The 18,982-nt window shown below is 41.5% G+C and overlaps 1 protein-coding gene across 1 annotated transcript in view; it reads left to right on the forward strand.

The window, feature by feature from the left end:
- The window catches only part of GTF3C1 (general transcription factor IIIC subunit 1), a 119,763-nt gene that overhangs the window by 70,828 nt on the left and 29,953 nt on the right, over positions 1 to 18,982 (forward strand). Inside the window, exons 16-25 of the mRNA XM_069064139.1 lie at positions 2,242 to 2,387; positions 3,685 to 3,782; positions 4,894 to 4,990; positions 5,250 to 5,427; positions 8,011 to 8,155; positions 11,622 to 11,757; positions 13,044 to 13,125; positions 13,269 to 13,454; positions 14,938 to 15,095; positions 17,510 to 17,652. Of these exons, the coding sequence (XP_068920240.1) occupies positions 2,242 to 2,387; positions 3,685 to 3,782; positions 4,894 to 4,990; positions 5,250 to 5,427; positions 8,011 to 8,155; positions 11,622 to 11,757; positions 13,044 to 13,125; positions 13,269 to 13,454; positions 14,938 to 15,095; positions 17,510 to 17,652 (1,369 nt within the window). The remainder of the gene's footprint in view (positions 1 to 2,241; positions 2,388 to 3,684; positions 3,783 to 4,893; positions 4,991 to 5,249; positions 5,428 to 8,010; positions 8,156 to 11,621; positions 11,758 to 13,043; positions 13,126 to 13,268; positions 13,455 to 14,937; positions 15,096 to 17,509; positions 17,653 to 18,982) is intronic.

Here is an 18,982-nt window from a genome sequence, read left to right on the forward strand (position 1 = left end):
TGGTGAAATGCTTCTTGCTAAATTTGTGTGTGAAACCATTGGATCTATTGATATGAACATGATTCCTGACAGAATTTCCAAGAAGCCAGGTGTTACCAGTGCTATGGGGCCCTTTTATAGTCTTGTTCCATCTCATGTTTGTTCTACAAGAATGTGTAAATGTGCTCTTCTGCCTTTCTGGCCCTCAGTTCTGTTGACCTCATTCCCTCCTGCTTTCTCCAAGGCCTTTCTCCAACAGCCCTCGCTTCTCTCACATCTACATCCCCACCTTTTCTGTCTCTTCATCTTCCTCCAAGCATGCCTAAATCTCCCTAAATGCTAAAAAGCATTCTTTTGGTCTTTCTGCCCCATCCAACTACTGTCTCATCTCTCTTATCCCCTTCAGTACCAGATTTCTTGAAAAAGTTGTCATCTGCTAGATAGAGGGCAGTGGGGGTGGATTTGGAGCTTGGGGATAGAGAAGATTTAGACTGTCCACTGTGTGGAATAGAGAAGAGAAGTAAAGGAATTGCTTGCAACAGTGATGGTCCCATTAAAGTTAAATAGCATGAATTTTTTCTCCCATAATTTCATGTTTTCCTAGCACATGGCATCTGAGGAATAGGAGCAAGGAAGACAGCTAGAGAGGCCCAGGTTTAAGAGACTGAAGGAAGGAAAGTGTGGAACAGGATGGAGCCTTGAGAGAAAGAATTCAGGCTGAGCTGGAGTGTGATGAGAGAGTATAAGGAAAGTTTACTAAGAAAAAATAATTTTCATCTAGTATATAATGCTTCTGAATCACAGCAATGGAAGGTCTGAGCTGGGAATTTGCAAGCCATTGAGCATGTTGAGTACCAAAGAGGAAGGAGAGAAGTAGGATAAGTTGGCCTCAAGGTTTCAGTGGTGTTTCTCCCAACTGCAGCCTCCCAGTTTATTGTAGTGGAGAGGGAAAGGTAGATCCCAGCTTACGGCAGCAAGAAGGGACCTGCAGTGAGGAGGTCTATCCCAAAGGTGGCTCTTTTGGAGCCCTCTCAGTTAACTTTGTGTCTGATTTGCCAGATGTAAGCTAGGAAGACTGGAATGAGGTGTATGTCATCTGAATGTTATTGTACCTCCTCCTGGCCTAGCATGGGCTGTGCACACAGAAACTCCTTCAATGTGTATAAAATTGAATTCAATTGAGACTTATCTTTAAAGTAATTGCCAGGATGTTGGGAATGGTAGAAATAAGATAGACTTGGAGGTCTTTCACCCAACCTTCAGTTTACCCATTCTCTCTATGGTTTTGAAACATCTATCTTTCAGCTTCCATGGTCATGCCCCTTCCTTTAGGGTGAACTGTCATCCACAGACATTAGCTGAAGACCTCCCTCTTTCCTTTGTGCAGTCCCTAGAATGTCACCATGCTTTTTACTGATGGCAATAATCTTTCTCTTTCATGCTAAGATATCCTACAATATTTCTGCAATTACTACCTTTTGTGATGAAAATCAATACAATCATTTCTTCCCTTTTTTTCAATAATTAAGGCAGCTGAGCCACCCCACCCCCCCAAGAAAACTTAATAATAACCATGATTATGTAGAAAGTCATGGGAGAACCAGTGTGAACTCTATAAATGTAAAGGTTCTCCTTCCAGTTCGTTAGCTCACCCACTGAGACAAACTGTGTTCTGCTTGGCCTGTGTGTGAAATAATTTATATGTATTTGTTGTCTTCTGGCTGTATGTAGTATAGTAATTTGCTCACCATCCTCTCTTCTCCAGGCACATTTAAAGGTGTATGCTTCACTCACTGACTCAAACACTTCTTTCTAGCTCAAGTCTTTCCCTTGATTCCCTGTTTTTGTTTGATTTTCATTCATTCAGGGATCTCTCTCAGTTAAGCCCTTCTTTCCATTTTTGTTCCTACTCTCCTATTCATTATTTGTACACTTTCACTTGAATTCCTTTCTCATGTGTCCTCCTCCTGAGCCTTTTTCTACCTGATCCTTCAAGTACAAGATAACTAACCTATATCTGATAGAGTTGTCTTTAGCCTACTCTTCAAAAATTAAACTTATATGCTCCCCTACCTACCCACTTGTGTTTCCCACCATCCAATTGAAACTTAGATTTGGAAATAAGTTAAGTTTTTGCAAGAGATTATGTACATTGCCAAGATTTCTGAGAATCTAACAAAACCCAGAGGTCTATTATTTAAAGTATTTTACCATGGTAGGTGAGGCAGCCTTTCTTAGGACTAACTAAAATTCTTCTTCTAGTGTTTGTGGATGAAGCTTCTTGGATGCGTTATGTTCCCCCCATCCCAATACACAGAGACTTTGGCTTTGGCTGGGCCCTCGTCAGTGATATCCTTCTCTGCTTGCCGCTGTCCATCTTCATCCAGATAGTCCAAGTCAGCTATAAGGTCAGTATGAGCATTTCCTGTTTCTTCCTCTTCTCTACTCCCAGAACTTGTTTGCCCACAATGGTGGTGTTTCCTGACCTCAAATCAGAGCAGGAAAACTTGGCCCACATTCTTTCAGGAGACCAGAAAAGCATGGATTTAGAAGGGAAACCACCTTACTAACTGCTCTTTGGAAGAAAAACTGAATCCAGCATTGAAACATGCTTGTCTTTTTCCTTCCTCGTATCTACTGAGTGACTGTAGGAGAAGCTGGTATTATGTCATGCTGAAAAGGATGGGCTTGGAATCAGTTGACCTGAATTCAGATCCTAGGTCTGGTATTTATTAACTTCCCTGTATCTCCATTTCCTCATCAGTAAAACATAGATAATAATATTGGCAATAAACCTAAAAGTACTATGTAATATGAGTTGTTTATTGAGTGTGGAGTTAATATTTCATTTTCCTAGAGGTTCTTAGTGAGGGATAATGGTTTACTCAATTAACAAAGTTTTGAGCTTTAGTATTCCAGGATCCTATTAGGGAACAGTTCAGAGATGTGTGGATATTATAGTGGGTTTAGGTTTATTACTCAACACCTACCATCCTGGGCTGAGGCTTCCTGATCAAAGTATATTCCTTTCTCCCTTCCTCTCACCCTGTCCAGTAGAGTGCTACAATGAGGGGAACCAGCCCACTCTCCATGTGGTATAACCTACATGCCATTTAGGTCATTTTGGTTGTAATTTCCTTCCAAATAAACCAGCCCTGCCTGCTTGGTTCCTATTCTCCTTAGTGTCTTTTTGTTTTTCAAATCAAATTTAAAAATCATGAGATAACATTTATAAAAAGTATTTCACATGATGTCTGGCATATAGGAGGTGCTATTTAAATGCCTATTCTGTTTCCTTTGCTACTTTTAGTTAAGGAAATAATCCAAGATAATGGAGTACCTAACTATGGGGTTCCTTCCTGAGAGTGGGGCTCCATCTCACATACAAGTGTATACTTGTCTTTATCTGTAAGCCCTGAACTTTGCTCTTTTCTCAAAGCATCTAGCATCAACAGTCAAGCCAGGCTGAAGGATGCATAGTCATGGACTCTTTAGGTCTTTGCACATCTTCCAAATGTTGTAGAGAAGGGACAGCACAGGTTACTAAATAAGGACATTGATTGGAGCAGAACATTACCCAGCTTCTTTCATTTGTAAACCCAAGACCAAAATACAGTTGCTAGTGTTGTTTTATACTCCTTGCCACTCATTTCATGCTTTGGGATCCTAAAAAAAAAAACAAAACCCTAAAAATGTCCTTTATAGGTGGACAACCTGGAAGATTTTTTGAATGACCCCCTGAAGAAGCATACATTGATTAGATTTCTTCCCAGGCCAATCCGACAGCAACTTCTGTATAAGAGGTAAGTTCATCAGCATTCAGCTGATTTTAACAATGGCAGAGTACCTTTGTCAAAGTATCTTTTCAAACAGTCTTGTAAATAAACATACCCTCAGAAGGAGAAACAAATTATGCCAGTAAGGTAGTGAAGACTGATAAGTCATTTAATTTTCCTACCTGTGTATCTTCTATAGAGAAAAGGGGGGAGGAAAGAGAAATGTTGTGTGGGTGTGAGGATGTATTTCTAGTCATACAATGTGACTGTGACTCAAGAAACACTATTTCTCTCCAGACATTCAGAAATGTAGGAGACCCAAAGGGCATGGAAACAGCACATAACTAATGATAATTTATAAGCCAGTGGAATAAGAAATACCATTCTGGAAAGATATGATCATAAAAAGAAACAGGCTAGTCATATCATCAGAGTAAGTGATAGAGACAGACCATCTATGTGCTCTCTTGTCAACAACAAAATGTGAAAAGCCCTAAAGAAAGCCTCCAGTATGTTGGGGAGAGCTCTGCTGAAGGATTTTTGGAAAAACATGTACAAGAATTTCAGAGAATGAAAAGAAAAGCTGAATTTCAGTCTTCACCATTGGAGGAAATATCCATATTGATGAGATCATAGATCTATTGAAGTGTAAATATGCATATAAAATACTATACATATATATGAAATGCTTAAACATGATAATATCAAGGCTGTTTTCAAGTAAAAATTAACTGTTAATTGAAGGAAAAAATTATTTAGGGAAGAAAGTTCTGTATCAAATTCCAAATGTGAATTAGTTTTCTTTCATATGAATTTATCCCCAAATCCCTAGTCCTCGGTAAATACTTTTTCCCCTAAATATTGATTTGATGATGATTTTTTTCCCAAATGGTTCCAATTGCTAAATCAAAACCAGATTTTAAAATAATTTATTCCATTTCCTTTGCTAGTTGGTAGGAGTGATGATTCTGGGTTTTATATGAGAAAAGGCCTAAGTTGAGGTGTATGAGTTTCATTTAAAAGGACTTTTAGAGCAAGAAGTCCCTTTCTTGCTCCAGAAATAATATCCCTAAAATATAATTGATGATGTTTGAGTGCTTTTTAGGGTGCCTGTCATTCTCGTTCATCTCTTTTACAGGCGGTATATTTTTTCAGTAGTGGAGAATCTTCAGAGACTTTGCTACATGGGACTGCTGCAGTTTGGTCCCACAGAAAAATTTCAGGACAAAGATCAGGTAACACCTTTAAAGCCCAAGTGGCGGTGGTGGTGGTGGCAGCAGTAGGGGTGGCGGTGGTGGTGGTGGCCAGTGGCGGTGGTGGGGGGTGGGGGGGCCCGGGGGTGGGGGGGCAGGGGGGTGGGGGGGGGGGGGGGGGGGGGGGGGGGTGTGGGTGGGGACGGGGAGGGGGGGGGGGGCAGTGGTAGTGGTGGCAGTGGTGGCATAGCCAGAAACCAAATTCACTGCTCACATCTGTGTGTGCTCAATTTTCTTATAGGTGTTCATATATTTAAAGAAGAATGCGGTGATAATTGATACCACCATCTGTGACCCACATTATAATCTGGCCCAAAGCAGCCGACCCTATGAAAGGCGTCTGTACATTCTGGACACGTTGCAAGATGTGGAAAACTATTGGTTTGATTTACAGTGTGTCTGCCTCAATACTCCACTAGGTACAGTTTCTTTGCCAGATCTCATTACTTTTCCTTCAGTGTATTGATTAGAACTAGAAAGAAGCCATCTCATCCAAGCCCTCATTTTACAGACTCAGCAGCTGAGACGTAACAACAGTGACTTGCCCAAAGTCACTTAGGCAGTTAATAGCAGAACCATAAGTAGAGGCCAAGTCTCCTTGACATGATCCAGCTCTCTTCCCACTCTATTATCCCTTCTCATGTTTATTCTTCCTTATTTCCTCTCTAAGAACGTAGCTAGGCATCTTTATTCCACTTGTGTTTAGAACAAGAACTAAAATTCTTTACCTCTTAGACATACATAAAAATAACTGTTGTAGAGCTGTTTTACCATATACAAAGTCCTTTCCTTACCCTGCCCTTCCGAAGTAGTTCAGGCATTCTCTCCATTTTAGAGATGAGGAGATAGGCCAAGAAGGATGTTTACAGTGAGCCATACAACTCATAAATGTCCATGCTGGAACTCAGTCCCTCAGTCTTTTGACTCTAGGACTAATAAATTCTTTTCACCATACCACATTGCCTCTTAAAGCAAGGAGTAGAACAGAAAGAGTAGTATTACTCATATGTGTGTTTAAAATTTCCCTATTTCCATTGACAACCATCTTCCAGTCACCCAAGTCCACAACCTAGGAGTTTGGGGCTCTTCATTCTCCCTTACTCCCCATATCCAATCAGTTGACTAGTCCTGTCAGTTTGGCCCCCACAATATGCCCACATCCATCCCCTTCTTTCCACTCGTATTACAACCACCCTCGTTGGTAGTTGCCATCACTCTTGCCTGTGCTGTTGCAATAACCTCTTAAATTGGTCCCCTGCCTCAATTTTTTCCCCTCTCCAGGCCATCTTCCTCACATTTGCCAAGTTGATAGTCCTTTTTAAAATGTTTGTTTATTGTTTTATTGATGCCTCTTTTTAATATCACTGTCATTTTCTGCTGACATTCCTCCTCCAGCCCCATCCAATAGAACCAACCCTTGCAACAGGTAAATGTAGTTAAGCAAAACAAATCAATACATTGTTCATCCCAGTGGATCTTCGTAAAGGATAGGGGAGACCATATCTCTTTTATGGCTCAAAAAACTGTAGAACCTTCTAGTTGCCCCTAGGATAAAATAAAAACTGCTGATTGACCAACTACTACAGCATTTTATGACCTGGAATATTCTTTATAGTTTCAAATTTTTCTCAGCAAAGATTATCAGAATGTTTTCAACCATGTCAAGTATCCACATAACAGAACATTTGCTATAGTTCCAGAAAAAGAGTCAAGGGTGACTGTTAGGTTCTGAAACTATATGACTAAAAGAATGATAGCACCTTTAATAGAAATAGGGAGATAACATATGCACCAAGAGTAAGGCTTCTCTTTAATTTCTTTTATCCCAGAAATCTTAGAGACTTGCTTTATTCATCAGCTTTTATTAAGTACTTACATACCATGTATGCAGTGCTGTGCTAGACTGTAATCTAGTTGTCTTATGATTGTATTATGTTGTCACTAATGTCCTCTGATACTATATTGTAGCACAGAGAGGACCCTCGGTTCTCAAAGTCTATGCCAACTGAACACAAATTCCATCAGAGTTTTCCAAATTGAAAAGATGTCAAATACAAGCCCAGCTGTATGCCTGTTACCTAAATAACTCCTGATTCAACTAACTATCAGAGTGTGTAAGGGCACGTGATTTCTATCCATAGAGGTAGACAGGAGCCCAACACCAGTGAAATCATAGATCACTGAAGAGTTGGGTCAGCCCTAGACTGCTTTCCATTATTGCCCAGAAAATGTGGAGTAACTTAGATTCCAGGAAAGACAATTATTTCAGCATCAAGTATAAGTTATTAAACCCATAACTAGCTCAGCACAACCCAGGGAGACACGGGGAACCTCAGGTCCTAGCCAGCAATTGAAAGAACCAGCTACCTCTAGGGACTTCCGTAGCCTCCCTTGTCTCTTCCTCCTACCCCCGTCATAGCCCATACTCTGCCCTTCACTCCTCTCCTTCCTGCCCTTCTGTCTTCTGGCCATTTCTTCTTGCAGTGGTACCTGCATAGAGTCCCCATTCATGTTGTTCCATTGAACCCTTTAACCTTTAATGCTGAAATAAATTTATGATCTGAAGTAGAATAGCCTCCTCCCTTTCCTGGTATAAACGGTACTTTTTACAAATCTCCTTAGAAATCATTTCTACTGATTTTAGATCTACCATTTGACCTTGGAGTGAAGAAGACCCACATTCGAATCTTGCCTCTTATCATATACTGGCTTTGTGACCATTACTTAATGTTTCAGTGTCCTGGGAAGCTTTCTAAGACTAAAAGTTAGAGATGGGTTGCCAGTCTGCACTGCTAAAGAGAGTTTCCAACCTGAGAATTCTGTGTACTTGGACTACCCCCTCTGTCACCCTCCCCAGAAAATGTTGGTGCAGTTAAGGCTATTGGAAGATGTGGTTCTTCTGCTTTGTTGTCCTTAATTTTGTCCTGGCAGCATTCTATAACCATTCTTTGGTGACAGGAAGAGGATGTTCTTAATGCCATGAGAATTACTTGGTTTCCTAGGAGTGGTTCGCTACCCCCGCGTCAAGAAAAGCAGTGCTCAGGATCCCAGCAGTGAGCCTGGCAGTATGGAGACTGACATGGAGCAGGAGAGTGCAATAGACAAGCACAATTTGGAGCGCAAGTGTGCGATGCTGGAGTACATCTCGTATGTTGGCCTTCTGGTCATTCACCCCTTTGCTGTGGGCAGACTATACATGTACCCAAAAGATTTTGCAAGTTTCTGCACAGGCCCCAACACAGTGTGATATGTCAGGGCACAGGTGGCTTGGAGTGAGTCAGAAGAGCCTGGGTTTGTGTCCTGTCTCACATATGGAACTGTTGGCAAGTCACTTAATCTCATCTGCAAAATGGGAATAAGAATACTTGCACTAGTAAAAAAAAAAAATTAAGAGGGATAGAGGGAACTAGGCCTGGAATTTCACTGGCATAGGAGACTGGGGAGGGAGCCCTCCCTACTGGTGTAGTTCCACCCCATCTCTCCATCTTATATATAGTCTTAGAACCCAGGGTCACATCTAGCACAAGTCAGGGCAGGCCCAAAGCTAGTTCTCTAACTTTATTTTAAAATTATACTAAAAATAAAGTTCAAAGTTCAAAAAATATGCAGAGGAGAGCATAAGGAAGTTGAAAAGGAGATACAGCAAGCACAGCTAAGTTGGATCCACCATGTTAAATTTAATGGATAGTTTTTAAAAAACAAACTGGATACAGTAGAGATTCACATAGTCCTATGCAGACATCTTTTTCTGTCCTTCATTTAAGGAAATGGTCATAATAGCAAAAAGGAAGTTTCCAAAAAGAAACACTTGCACTGCCACCCTCACAGGATTGTTGTGAAGTCCTGTAGGAGTATGAGCTGCTCTTGGGGTGAGCGTTTAAAGACACTGTGGCTTCTCTCATAGTAACAGGGCCATTCACATGGCACTTAAGGTTTACGAAGTACTTCTCTCTAAAATTCTCTCTCTGGAGGGTGTATAAATATTCTTATTCCTATTTTATAGATGAGAGAGTTGAAGCCCAGGGAGATGGAGAGTGGCTTGCCCACCATCCCACAACTGGCATAATGCAGACATGTACATGGGCCTTTCCATTATGCCTAGTCCCCCATCCTTATTATGTAGCCTGATGCACTTAGTGCTTCAGTGTTCTAGGAAGCTTTTTCTCCTCTCCAGTTCACTCTGTAGCCAGGACTTAGAACTTGAAAAGACCTTGGACAATCATCTCTTCCAGTTTCCCACTTTTTCGGGTTGAGGTCCAGAGTATAGAAGGGGCTTGTTCAAGGTAACAAGTACAGTAAGCCAAAATATGACTCCAATTCATTTAGCTATAAATCTAGTGTTGTTACTACTACACCACACTTAAAGTAAGTTATTCTGCTTTAGATCAATAATTTGTGCATTGTTAGCTGTGGAGAAAGAGGATTTGCAAACTTTGCTTGTCTCCCTCCACCTTATTATGCCTGTGGATAGAAGCCTTTGAAAGGCAGAATGCTGTTGAAAAGATAATGAATTCAGACTTGTACATACCAAGGTAATCAGGGAAAATTCATTGCCTGCCTGCTTCCCTCTAGCAAGAAAGACCAGTGAAGATGAGCAGGAAGGGAGAGGGGCTCAGCTAGGGCTTATGAGAGGAGATCATCTGCATGTTTGCAACACAGCAGGCAGCTACAGTCATCCCCAAACTTTTTCCTACCTACCCAAAATCATATGGTCTCTAGGTGTTGTTTATAAGGAGAGGATTCCAACTTGTAATATTGGAGGTTCTGTTTGTACTATCCTTCAACATAGGGCTATGCACAGCTCAAGCCAAGTCTCATTTACTGGGGTCTGTTAAATGAGGCACCACTCTGGACCGTCACAACTTTCCTCTCATTGAGAGTCAGTATCAGCTAACACCGAGTTCCCCCTTGACACTTTACTGCCAACTCTGTTTGCCCTTGGACTGTCACTTCCTATGCTGGAATGCCCTAGACTTCATATTATACCATTTTCTCTTCCTTTCCATGACAGAGCATGGCAACCTCTGGCTTGGATTACCTGTTTCATCCCTGGGAATGTTTCCATGGCCTCTTTCCACACCTAATAAATCTAGAGAGACATATATACAGTGAGAAGTCATCCCTGGGAATATTTAGGTTATCCTCAAGTTTGGGTTAATTATCCTTTTATGAACCATATCGTGACTCAGACCCCTTAAAATTACATTTGTACCAAATCCAGAGAGGATAAGGGTAGGAGTGTGTCTACATTTTGCCTCAGCCTTCTCACAGCACTGCTGAAAGGCATTTAGAAGAATGAAGAAACGAAAAGCTTTCCCTCACGCCAGGATGTAAGCATCTATAAACGGTAGTATTGTTGATTTTCATGGCATTAGATATGCCAAGAAACTTTAATGAGAATTCACCTTACAATACAGGTTTCTCATCTAGTAAATGGGTCAGTATTTAATTGGATACTTCATCAGGAAAAATAGTTCAAAAAATGCACCTTCTGTTTACAAGTTGTGTGATCAGGGGCAAGTCTTAAACTCTCATAATTCATTTCATTTGTGTCTCTTCTGTAATAGGATAAAAATATCTTTGGCAATTGCCTTAATCCAGGATCAGATAAGGTCATCATGTATGTAAAACCCTTGGCAAACCTTAAGTCCTTATGCTTGTCAGCTATCACCATTCTTGTCATTGCCATTCTAGGAAGAGTCCTATCTTTTTCTCTTTTGTAGTTTTCTCCCATTTTTTTAGTCCTGCAAAGGAGTATACCTCCACCCTCACACATCTTGCCAGTGGACTTTCATACCTCCTATTTCTACTTGGCTGCCAGTTTTCAGGGAGATAGAAAACTGAAATTTCTACATTCCAAAACTAGCAAAGGAGTCAACATCATACTGGGTGTGAAACTCGCAGGAGACTGAGAAATTAACTAGGACAAAAGTGTACAATGTGCTTTTTATTTATATTGCATACAAATGCTCCTTGACTCCAGGGCCACCTTACAGTGTGCTGTGTATTCCTGAGGCTATATTAGAAGAGTGTAAATTCTGGCAGGTTCTCCCAGTCTGTAACGGCCTGGTCATGGGGGTCTTCCTGGGATCTGAGAACTAACTTGACCAAATTGGACAGTCTCATCATCAGGGTGGCTACAAACAAGGTAATAATATTTAAAACCCCAGCAACTCTGGGCAGCTAGATCGTATAGCGAATAGAGTGCTGAGCCTGGGGTCAGGAGGACTTGAATTGAAATCCAGCCTCAGACACTTACTAGCAGTATGACCCTGGGCAAGTCATTTAACCTCTCTGTTTGTCTCAGTAAAATGGAGACTCTAAAGAAGGAAATGACAAACCACCCCAGTATGTTTCCAAGAAAATCCCATAAAAAGTGGGGTCATCAAGAACTGGACGCGACTAAATGACTTAACAAAAACCAAAGTTCTTGAAGATTATCTTAGTAAGTCACAGAGAAATTGCCATCCATATCTGTATATGGAACACCCCCCCCCACCCACTCTCAGGGCCTTCAAGCATTCACATGCTAAGAGCAAATAGAGTCACCTAGCCATTTTCATGTCTGTTTTACCATGGAGGATCTGAGAGCCTTCATTTTTCCGTTCCTTAGTGGGAGCCGTGAGGTTCTGGATGATGGCTCTATACCTGGTGATGGATTAGGGGCTGCGGGTCTGGATTCCAGCTTCTATGCACACTTAAAGCGTAATTGGATTTGGACCAGCTACATCATTAACAAGACCAGAAAGGTGAGTGTTTGAGCTGACTCAGCATGATGGAATCAGCTGGTGATTTTGTTCTACAGTTCATATATGCAAGAACATTGGTTTTGAATGCTGACTCCTCACTACCTGTGTGCTTTTAGACAAATCACTAACCCTCCTCTGGCTCCTGCTTCTTCATCTATAAAAGAAGGAGTTGGACAAGGTGACCTTTTATGTCCCTTCCAGCTCCAAGTCTGTGATCTTAAAATGGCATTACTGATAATTTACATTAGAACTTTTTCTCTCATGAAAATTTCTACATAAGCAAAACGAGTTAAATCAGAAGCAGATATTTAGTTCAGTGTGTCAGGTGAATTCTAGGGTCCTAGGATGCTCTTATCAGTTTGGGTTACTCTGGTGTGATCTCTAAGGGGAAAGGACCATCTCGAGCCTGGTAGACAGCTCATTCATACTTGGCATTTTCCCAGTTGATGACTTTATTTTCTACTTTGCCATTGCTATCAGCCTAGAGAGACATGGTTAGTGGAGCTTTCAGAATCACTCACTCCCACCCTCACAGAGCAACAAAAATCTGCACACTAATCAGGACTCAGATTTCCCAGATCCCACCTTGGGTCTCTTCAGCACATTTAGTCTGAGACTGTTCGATCTGCCTGTGGATACACACTAACATAATTGACAGTCTCAGAATCATCAGCAGTCTACCTGAGCCATCACTGAACACCTTGTACATTCTTGCTCTCTCCTGTGGACAGAGCTCCCTGTAGGTGTGAACAGTCCTTGTCATTGTCTTGTGTCCCTGACTGCTGCTGACAGAACTGAAGGCAAAACCCAAGGTCATCTAGTTCAATTAAACATCTGGCACATGATCTCTATCCATAGAGGTAGACAGGAGCCCAACACCAGTGAAATCATAGATCACTGAAGAGTTGGGTCAGCCCTAGACTGCTTTCCATTATTGCCCAGAAAATGTGGAGTAACTTAGATTCCAGGAAAGACAATTATTTCAGCATCAAGTATAAGTTATTAAACCCATAACTAGCTCAGTACAACCCAGGGAGACACAGGGAACCTCAGGTCCTAGCCAGCAATTGAGAAAACCAGATACCTCTAGGGACTTCCATAGTCTCCCTTGTCTCTTCCTCCTATCCCTGTCATAGCCCATACTCTGCCCTTCACTCCTCTCCTTCCTGCCTTTCTGTCTTCTGTCTTGTGGCCTGGACTTCATTAAAGGCTGTTGTGAATGTTGGTGAATTTATTGCCCAAGATGCCTAGAAATTTCTTGATACTTACACATACTTGTCTTTTAGGAGAATACAGTTTCAGAAAATGGCCTTACAGTGAGGCTTCAGACGTTTTTATCCAAACGCTCTCTACCACTAAGTGCTGGAAGTAAGTATCACTCTGCGTCTCAGTGGTAGCTTCAGTTCTTCAGCAAAAAGTCTTCCAGTTTAATTTGGAAAGGAGTTAGGCATGTTTAGAGGTTGTCTTGAAACTAATGTTTGTGGTAATATTTCTCTTTTAATCATTTCTAGATAACAGGATAAATATTTTGGGAGATGCAAAAGCCCCCTCAGAACTCCCTGCTGAGAAGGAAGAGCAGTTTGAGATCGGCAAAGAAATGACACAAGACAGAAACAAGAGGGTGAGGGGCGGCAAAAGCCAGAAACGGAAAAGACTCAAAAAGGAGCCTGGCAAGAAGGTTAAGAGAAGGAAGAAAGGTGATTGATCACTTGCACTTTCATTTCCCTTTTCTGTTGCTACTCTAGTTTCTTGATTTCACTATATCACCCATGAAATTACATACCAAACAGGTCTTAAATTTGTCTTCTGCCATTCTCTGTTCTCTCCCTTCATTTGAGATACTTAGGTTTTGTCATTGCCATTTCATTTTCTTAGTCAGACTGGGGATGAGCAAGGATCCTTGCATTTCCTTATACCTTTTTCTAGCTTTCTTTATCTTTTTCTTTTAAAGATCAGTCATTCCCTCAGTATGTCTAGTTTACTGTCCTAATTTAAGCTTCTGATTATGTTTCTTCTTGCAAATTCTTGTCTAAATATACTCACCTTGCAAAAATTTGAGTTTCTTTTCTGTTTTCTCTTTTCATCTCTATATGTACACCAATTAAGTCAAAATTTGACATCGTTTTCTGTTTTGAAACTTCTTTCAAAGAGCAGGCAAGGTAATTAAAACCTGCAGGGCAGGGTTCCACGACTCTTTCAGACTTGAATCAGGAACTCAAGTACATTGCTCTTTGGATTTTCATCTTAACACTGCGCATCAGATGTCTTTTACAGGGAAAAGCAGTTTGAGATGAAAGGAGGCATGTTTAATTTTTTTAGATTGTTTTATTTCAAAGAAGTAGCCCAGATTTTTCCATAAAGATTTAGCTGGTATAGCTCTTTAAAATTTTTTTATAGGAGGGTGGGAAGGCAGGGCAATTGGGGGGTAAGTGACTTGCCTAAGGTCACATGACGCCAGATTTGAACTCAGGTGCTCCTGACTCCAGGGCCAGTGCTCTATTCACTGCACCACCTAGCATCCCCATAGCTATTTAAATTTTAAGGAAAATCTAGATTTTTATTTGAAAATGGATCCAAAGAGATCTAAATTTTTCATCCATATATGGTAGGGTTAGGGAAGCCAGGGCACTAGATTCTTTTTACTGATATCATTCACAATGGAATTGCAAGAGTTGAATTATTACCCTTTGGATAAACCATTGTGGAGGTGTTTGGGCAGGTTAGTATAGTGGGGCCTATCAAGATCTAGCTTTATAATTGATTAGGAAGGTTCAATACTATGGATTTGGATTCACGTTCTCTCACCCTACTTTTTTCTTCTCCCCGCCCCCCCCCCCGAGTATTAAAATAGTTGTAATTTGTAAAACAAAACAAAAAACCCTGGGAAAAGAACTTTTTGAAACTGGTAATGCCAGGTAACATCCGCTTTCTGTAATTCAGAAGCATCACCTGCCACCTACAGTCCAGACACTAAGGCAGGCGGGGAAGGGGGAGCACTCTGCACCTACCCAAGGTAATGGCTGTGAAATCTACAGTGAGGTTTCTTCAGCTGTAAAATGAGGGAGTTGGACAAAATCATTTCTAAGGTCTTTTCCAGGTATAAGCCTGGAACTGTGAAATATAAGCATGATAGTTTGTTAGAAGAAACTAAGTCAGCATATTTCTTCCTCTGGTATTTAGGAGAGAAGTCGGAAGAGAAAAGCAAAAAAATGCGCTACCATGATGAGGCTGACCAAAGTGCCCTGCAGCGGATGACACGTCTGCGCGTGACCTGGACCATGCAGGAAGATGGGTTGCTGATGCTTTGCCGAATTGCCAGTAATGTTCTAAACACAAAGGTATCAGTCAGCTGCTGCAGTCTTTCTTTGCTATGTCCATTTCATTCATTCATTTGACAAACATGTAAGTGCTTCTTACCCAGGCACCCCTGAGCATGCTTTTGCTCCCATCCTGCCCTCTCCCTGTAGTTTGCCCCACTGTTGTATTTGTGGCCCATGGACTACTTAAGTGTTGTGTCTGGCCCCCTGGGGCCTCCCTCCCCTGTACTCTCACTTGAGCTTTACAGATATTCAACTCAGTCCAGACATTTGCTGAGCTCCAATTCTGTGCAAACCTGGGTAGGGAATATAAAACACCAACAATTTATCACAGTGATGTCTTTTGAATGTTTAGTTTTTAGATTTTTACTGAGAAATCAGATCTCCAGTAGGAGATTTGCCTCATCCTTTGGAACATCCACTGGAGAAGAACTGTGCCAACCATTTTGAGCCTGTGCACCACAGTCTGAGGACCTCTGCTTTGGCTCCAAGGCACTAAGGAGTGATACTCTTTTCATGTTCCTCAGACATTCACTAGACCACTTCCTTGTGCATAAAGAAGAACTGAGCCTTCCTGGGTCTCTCTCCTCCATTCTGTGTCTGGACCACAGGATGTCTCTGTCAGTTCTCTTGAGTAGGAGGGCCACTTCACAGCATCACAGTAACACTTGCAGAGTAACACAGGAGCTAGGCAGCAGTATCTCAAGACCCTTCATCCTTCTGTTTCCCTTCTCCTGGGCACTCTCCAGATGAACTCACCAGCATCCTTGCTATGTGGGCTGCCCCAGCTAAGCTAACTGAGGTACTCCAGATGGGGTCTGTCCAGAGCAGAGCACCCTAGAGTGCTTCCCTCTACAGCCTTCAGCACAGGCCTTTCTTAATGTCCACTAACATCTTATCTTCTCTTTTGGTTCCACGTTTCACTCTTGACTCATGGAGTTCACAGTGCTCTTAAAAACCCCAAGTCTTTTCCACATGAGCTACTCATTAACTGTGTTTCCCCGACCTTGTACTTTAACTGATTTTTCTTTTTAAATCCAAGTATAGGACTTAGTATAATGGAAAAAATATTGGCTCTGGGGTCATAGAGCCTAGGTTCATATCACTATCCTGCCCCTCACTGCCTCTTGGATGCATCCCTTAACCTTCTAAGTCTGTGTTTCCTGTAAAATGGTGGGGGAGGGGGGAGAAGGTAGGTTAGATAGCTTCAAAGGTCCCTTCCACTTCTAAATCATTATCTATAACCCTCAGGTCTGGAGTTCTAGCTTAATTTTTATATCCTTACCACTAACCAACAGGAGTACCTTGCATATGTGGGTATTTGGTAAACGGTTTTAAAATAAATGAATTGGTGCTGCATCCAGTATATTTCCAATTCTGCCTCATTTACAGTGATGATGCAAGGATAAGGATTGTGTGATGCCCCATGAAACAGTTGTAAGTAAACTCAAGTGGTAGTCATTGTAAAATGTGCTTTAAGGAAAGAGGCTCCATAAAGTATTTATCATTCTGTTTCACTAAATCAGCTCTATTAACACAATTTCTCACAGTAACTATATTAGAGAAGCATAAAAGAGAATATCATGGGAGGTCCAAGAAAGAAGGCCCTTAAAGGCTGCTCCTGTGTCTGTGGGAGGGCCGGTGTAGGTTGAGGTAGAGGGTCAAAAGGACAGCCATGCAGCATGTGAGACAGAGGAGGCTCCTGCCTACTTTGCACATTATTCCCCTTCCTTCAGATCCTTGACCTTCCAACCAAACTGGCTTTCTTACTGCTCCTTAACTCAGCATTACATCTCCTACTTCTGGGCTTTGCCTGGGCTGTGGCCTGCACATATGTGGCATCCACTTTCTCCTCTCCTTATTTCACAGAATCTTTAGCTTACTTCAAGGTTGAACTCAAACATTATCTCCTGTGGAAAACCTTTCCAGAGGCCCCTAATTATTAGTGCTCTTTCCCTCCTCAATCTGTCTTGTATTCACTTATCTGTGTAAATGTTGTTATTCCATCCTTCTCCCTCCTTGTAAGCTCCTTGAGGATAAGGATTGTTTGTTGTTTTGACTTTGTGTTCCCAGGTTCTAGACTAGTGCCTTCAGCATTTTAAGTGCTTGGTAAGTGCTTATTGAATTATTGAAATGAAGGAGTTCGCATTTGAGATGGGCTTTAAAAAATAGAGAGGAATTCAATAAAAAAAAAAAAGAAGAGAGTGTTCTAAGCAGAAGGAATGACATGATCAAAGAGGTATGGTGATTGCAAATATATCTGTGGAGCAAAAAATAGTCTAGTTTTCCTTGAACATAAAATACATGTATAGGAGTAACATGAACTAAGACTGGAGAGGGTGATGTATATGTATGGGGAGGGGGGTGATGTTGATTACCAGACAAAGGAGTTTTATTTCTTCTTAGAGAAGCCTTATTCTTCTGTCTTGATCTAGGTGAAAGGCCCATTTGTTCCATGGCAAGTTGTCCGGGATATTCTGCATGCCACTTTCGAAGAGTCATTGGATAAAACATCCCATTCAGTTGGGCGGAGAGCTCGCTACATAGTCAAAAATCCACAAGCCTATCTGAACTATAAGTAAGCTATTTGTGAAGAGATTTTTTTTCCCTGGGGTTAAGGGAGTTCTAATAATGCTAGCTCTCAGTACTAAAACTTTCTGCATAATATGTAGGACAGGTGTACATAGACTGCACACACCTAAATTTTATTCTGTACCTGTGATTTCATTGAGATAGCAAATTCATAGTTTGGAAAATCCCTCCATGGATGCAAACTGGCAAATTGTGTATAAGCTATAGTCTTAAAGAGTTTCATGGAGTCTAATAGTTTAAATGACTTGCCTGTGGCTACACAGCTAGTTAATAGTAGGATTCAAACCCGGCATAATGCCTGATATACAGTAGGCCTCTTGGCTGATGGACAGGAATCAAATTGACTCAAATCTGGGTCTTCCTGAAGATAGAGCCAGGCCTCTATCTGTTATGACATGTCTCCCCATTTTACAGATGAGGAAACTAAGTCTTTGAGAGGTTAATGACTTGCCCAGTGAGTGGCAGATTTAGGAGATTAGCACAGGCTACATTGCTTTTGCTACAAGATAGAATGTGGTACAATGGCAGCAGCACTGATCTTTGAGTCAAAAGACCTGGAGTTTGACTCCTACCACTTAGTAGCTGGGTGACCATGGGCTAATAGAACCATGCTGGCACCATTTGTCAACCCCTGCAAAGAAAGGATTCCTTTTCCCAGAGCAACCGTTCCAGGTGGCTCCTTGCCTCTATCCCCCCAGCCTTAGCCACATTCTCCTTCCATCTTCCGTATCTTTTCAGCACATCCCTTGGAGACTCGGGGGATAGCCTTCTGAAAGCTCCTTCCTACTTTTAAAATATCAGGTAGAACATTGACCAGACAGTTGGAAATCCAAGTGCCATCCTGAGTGAATTTAGTCAAAGCATTTTGACTTTCTTCTCCTTGGTTCTAGAATTGGAGGATAAAGGCTGGCACTGCTTATTGGCATCCAAGTATAATCTGTATAATGCCCTAAAAGCCCACTGAACTTTATTAGTAAATCCATGATGCTTCTGCAACCTTCTAAGCCAGCCAAAACAAAAACATCTAATTGTGATACCTTCTAAAACACTCAGAGCTGTCCCACTGGCCCAGTCATTCCTACAGAGCAGTCAGATGACCTGGGTGTTGAAAGAAAGAAGGCTCTTAATTCATGTCAAATATAAGGGGTATTACACATTGGACACCAATCCTTTTCCTGTTCAGATAGTTTTCTGTTTCCTTGAACTGGAACTTTTAAGTTGGGGGCTCTGTGAAAAAGATAACACACAGGAGATGAGCTGCATCATGCCATAGGGGCATCAGCATCTCTGAGTCCAAATCAGGAATTTGAGTCCAA

Source organism: Petaurus breviceps, unplaced genomic scaffold (assembly GCF_028583685.1).
Source record: "Petaurus breviceps papuanus isolate PSGF00001 unplaced genomic scaffold, PetGlider_PUasm1.0 138, whole genome shotgun sequence".
Taxonomy (NCBI): Eukaryota; Metazoa; Chordata; class Mammalia; order Diprotodontia; family Petauridae; genus Petaurus; species Petaurus breviceps.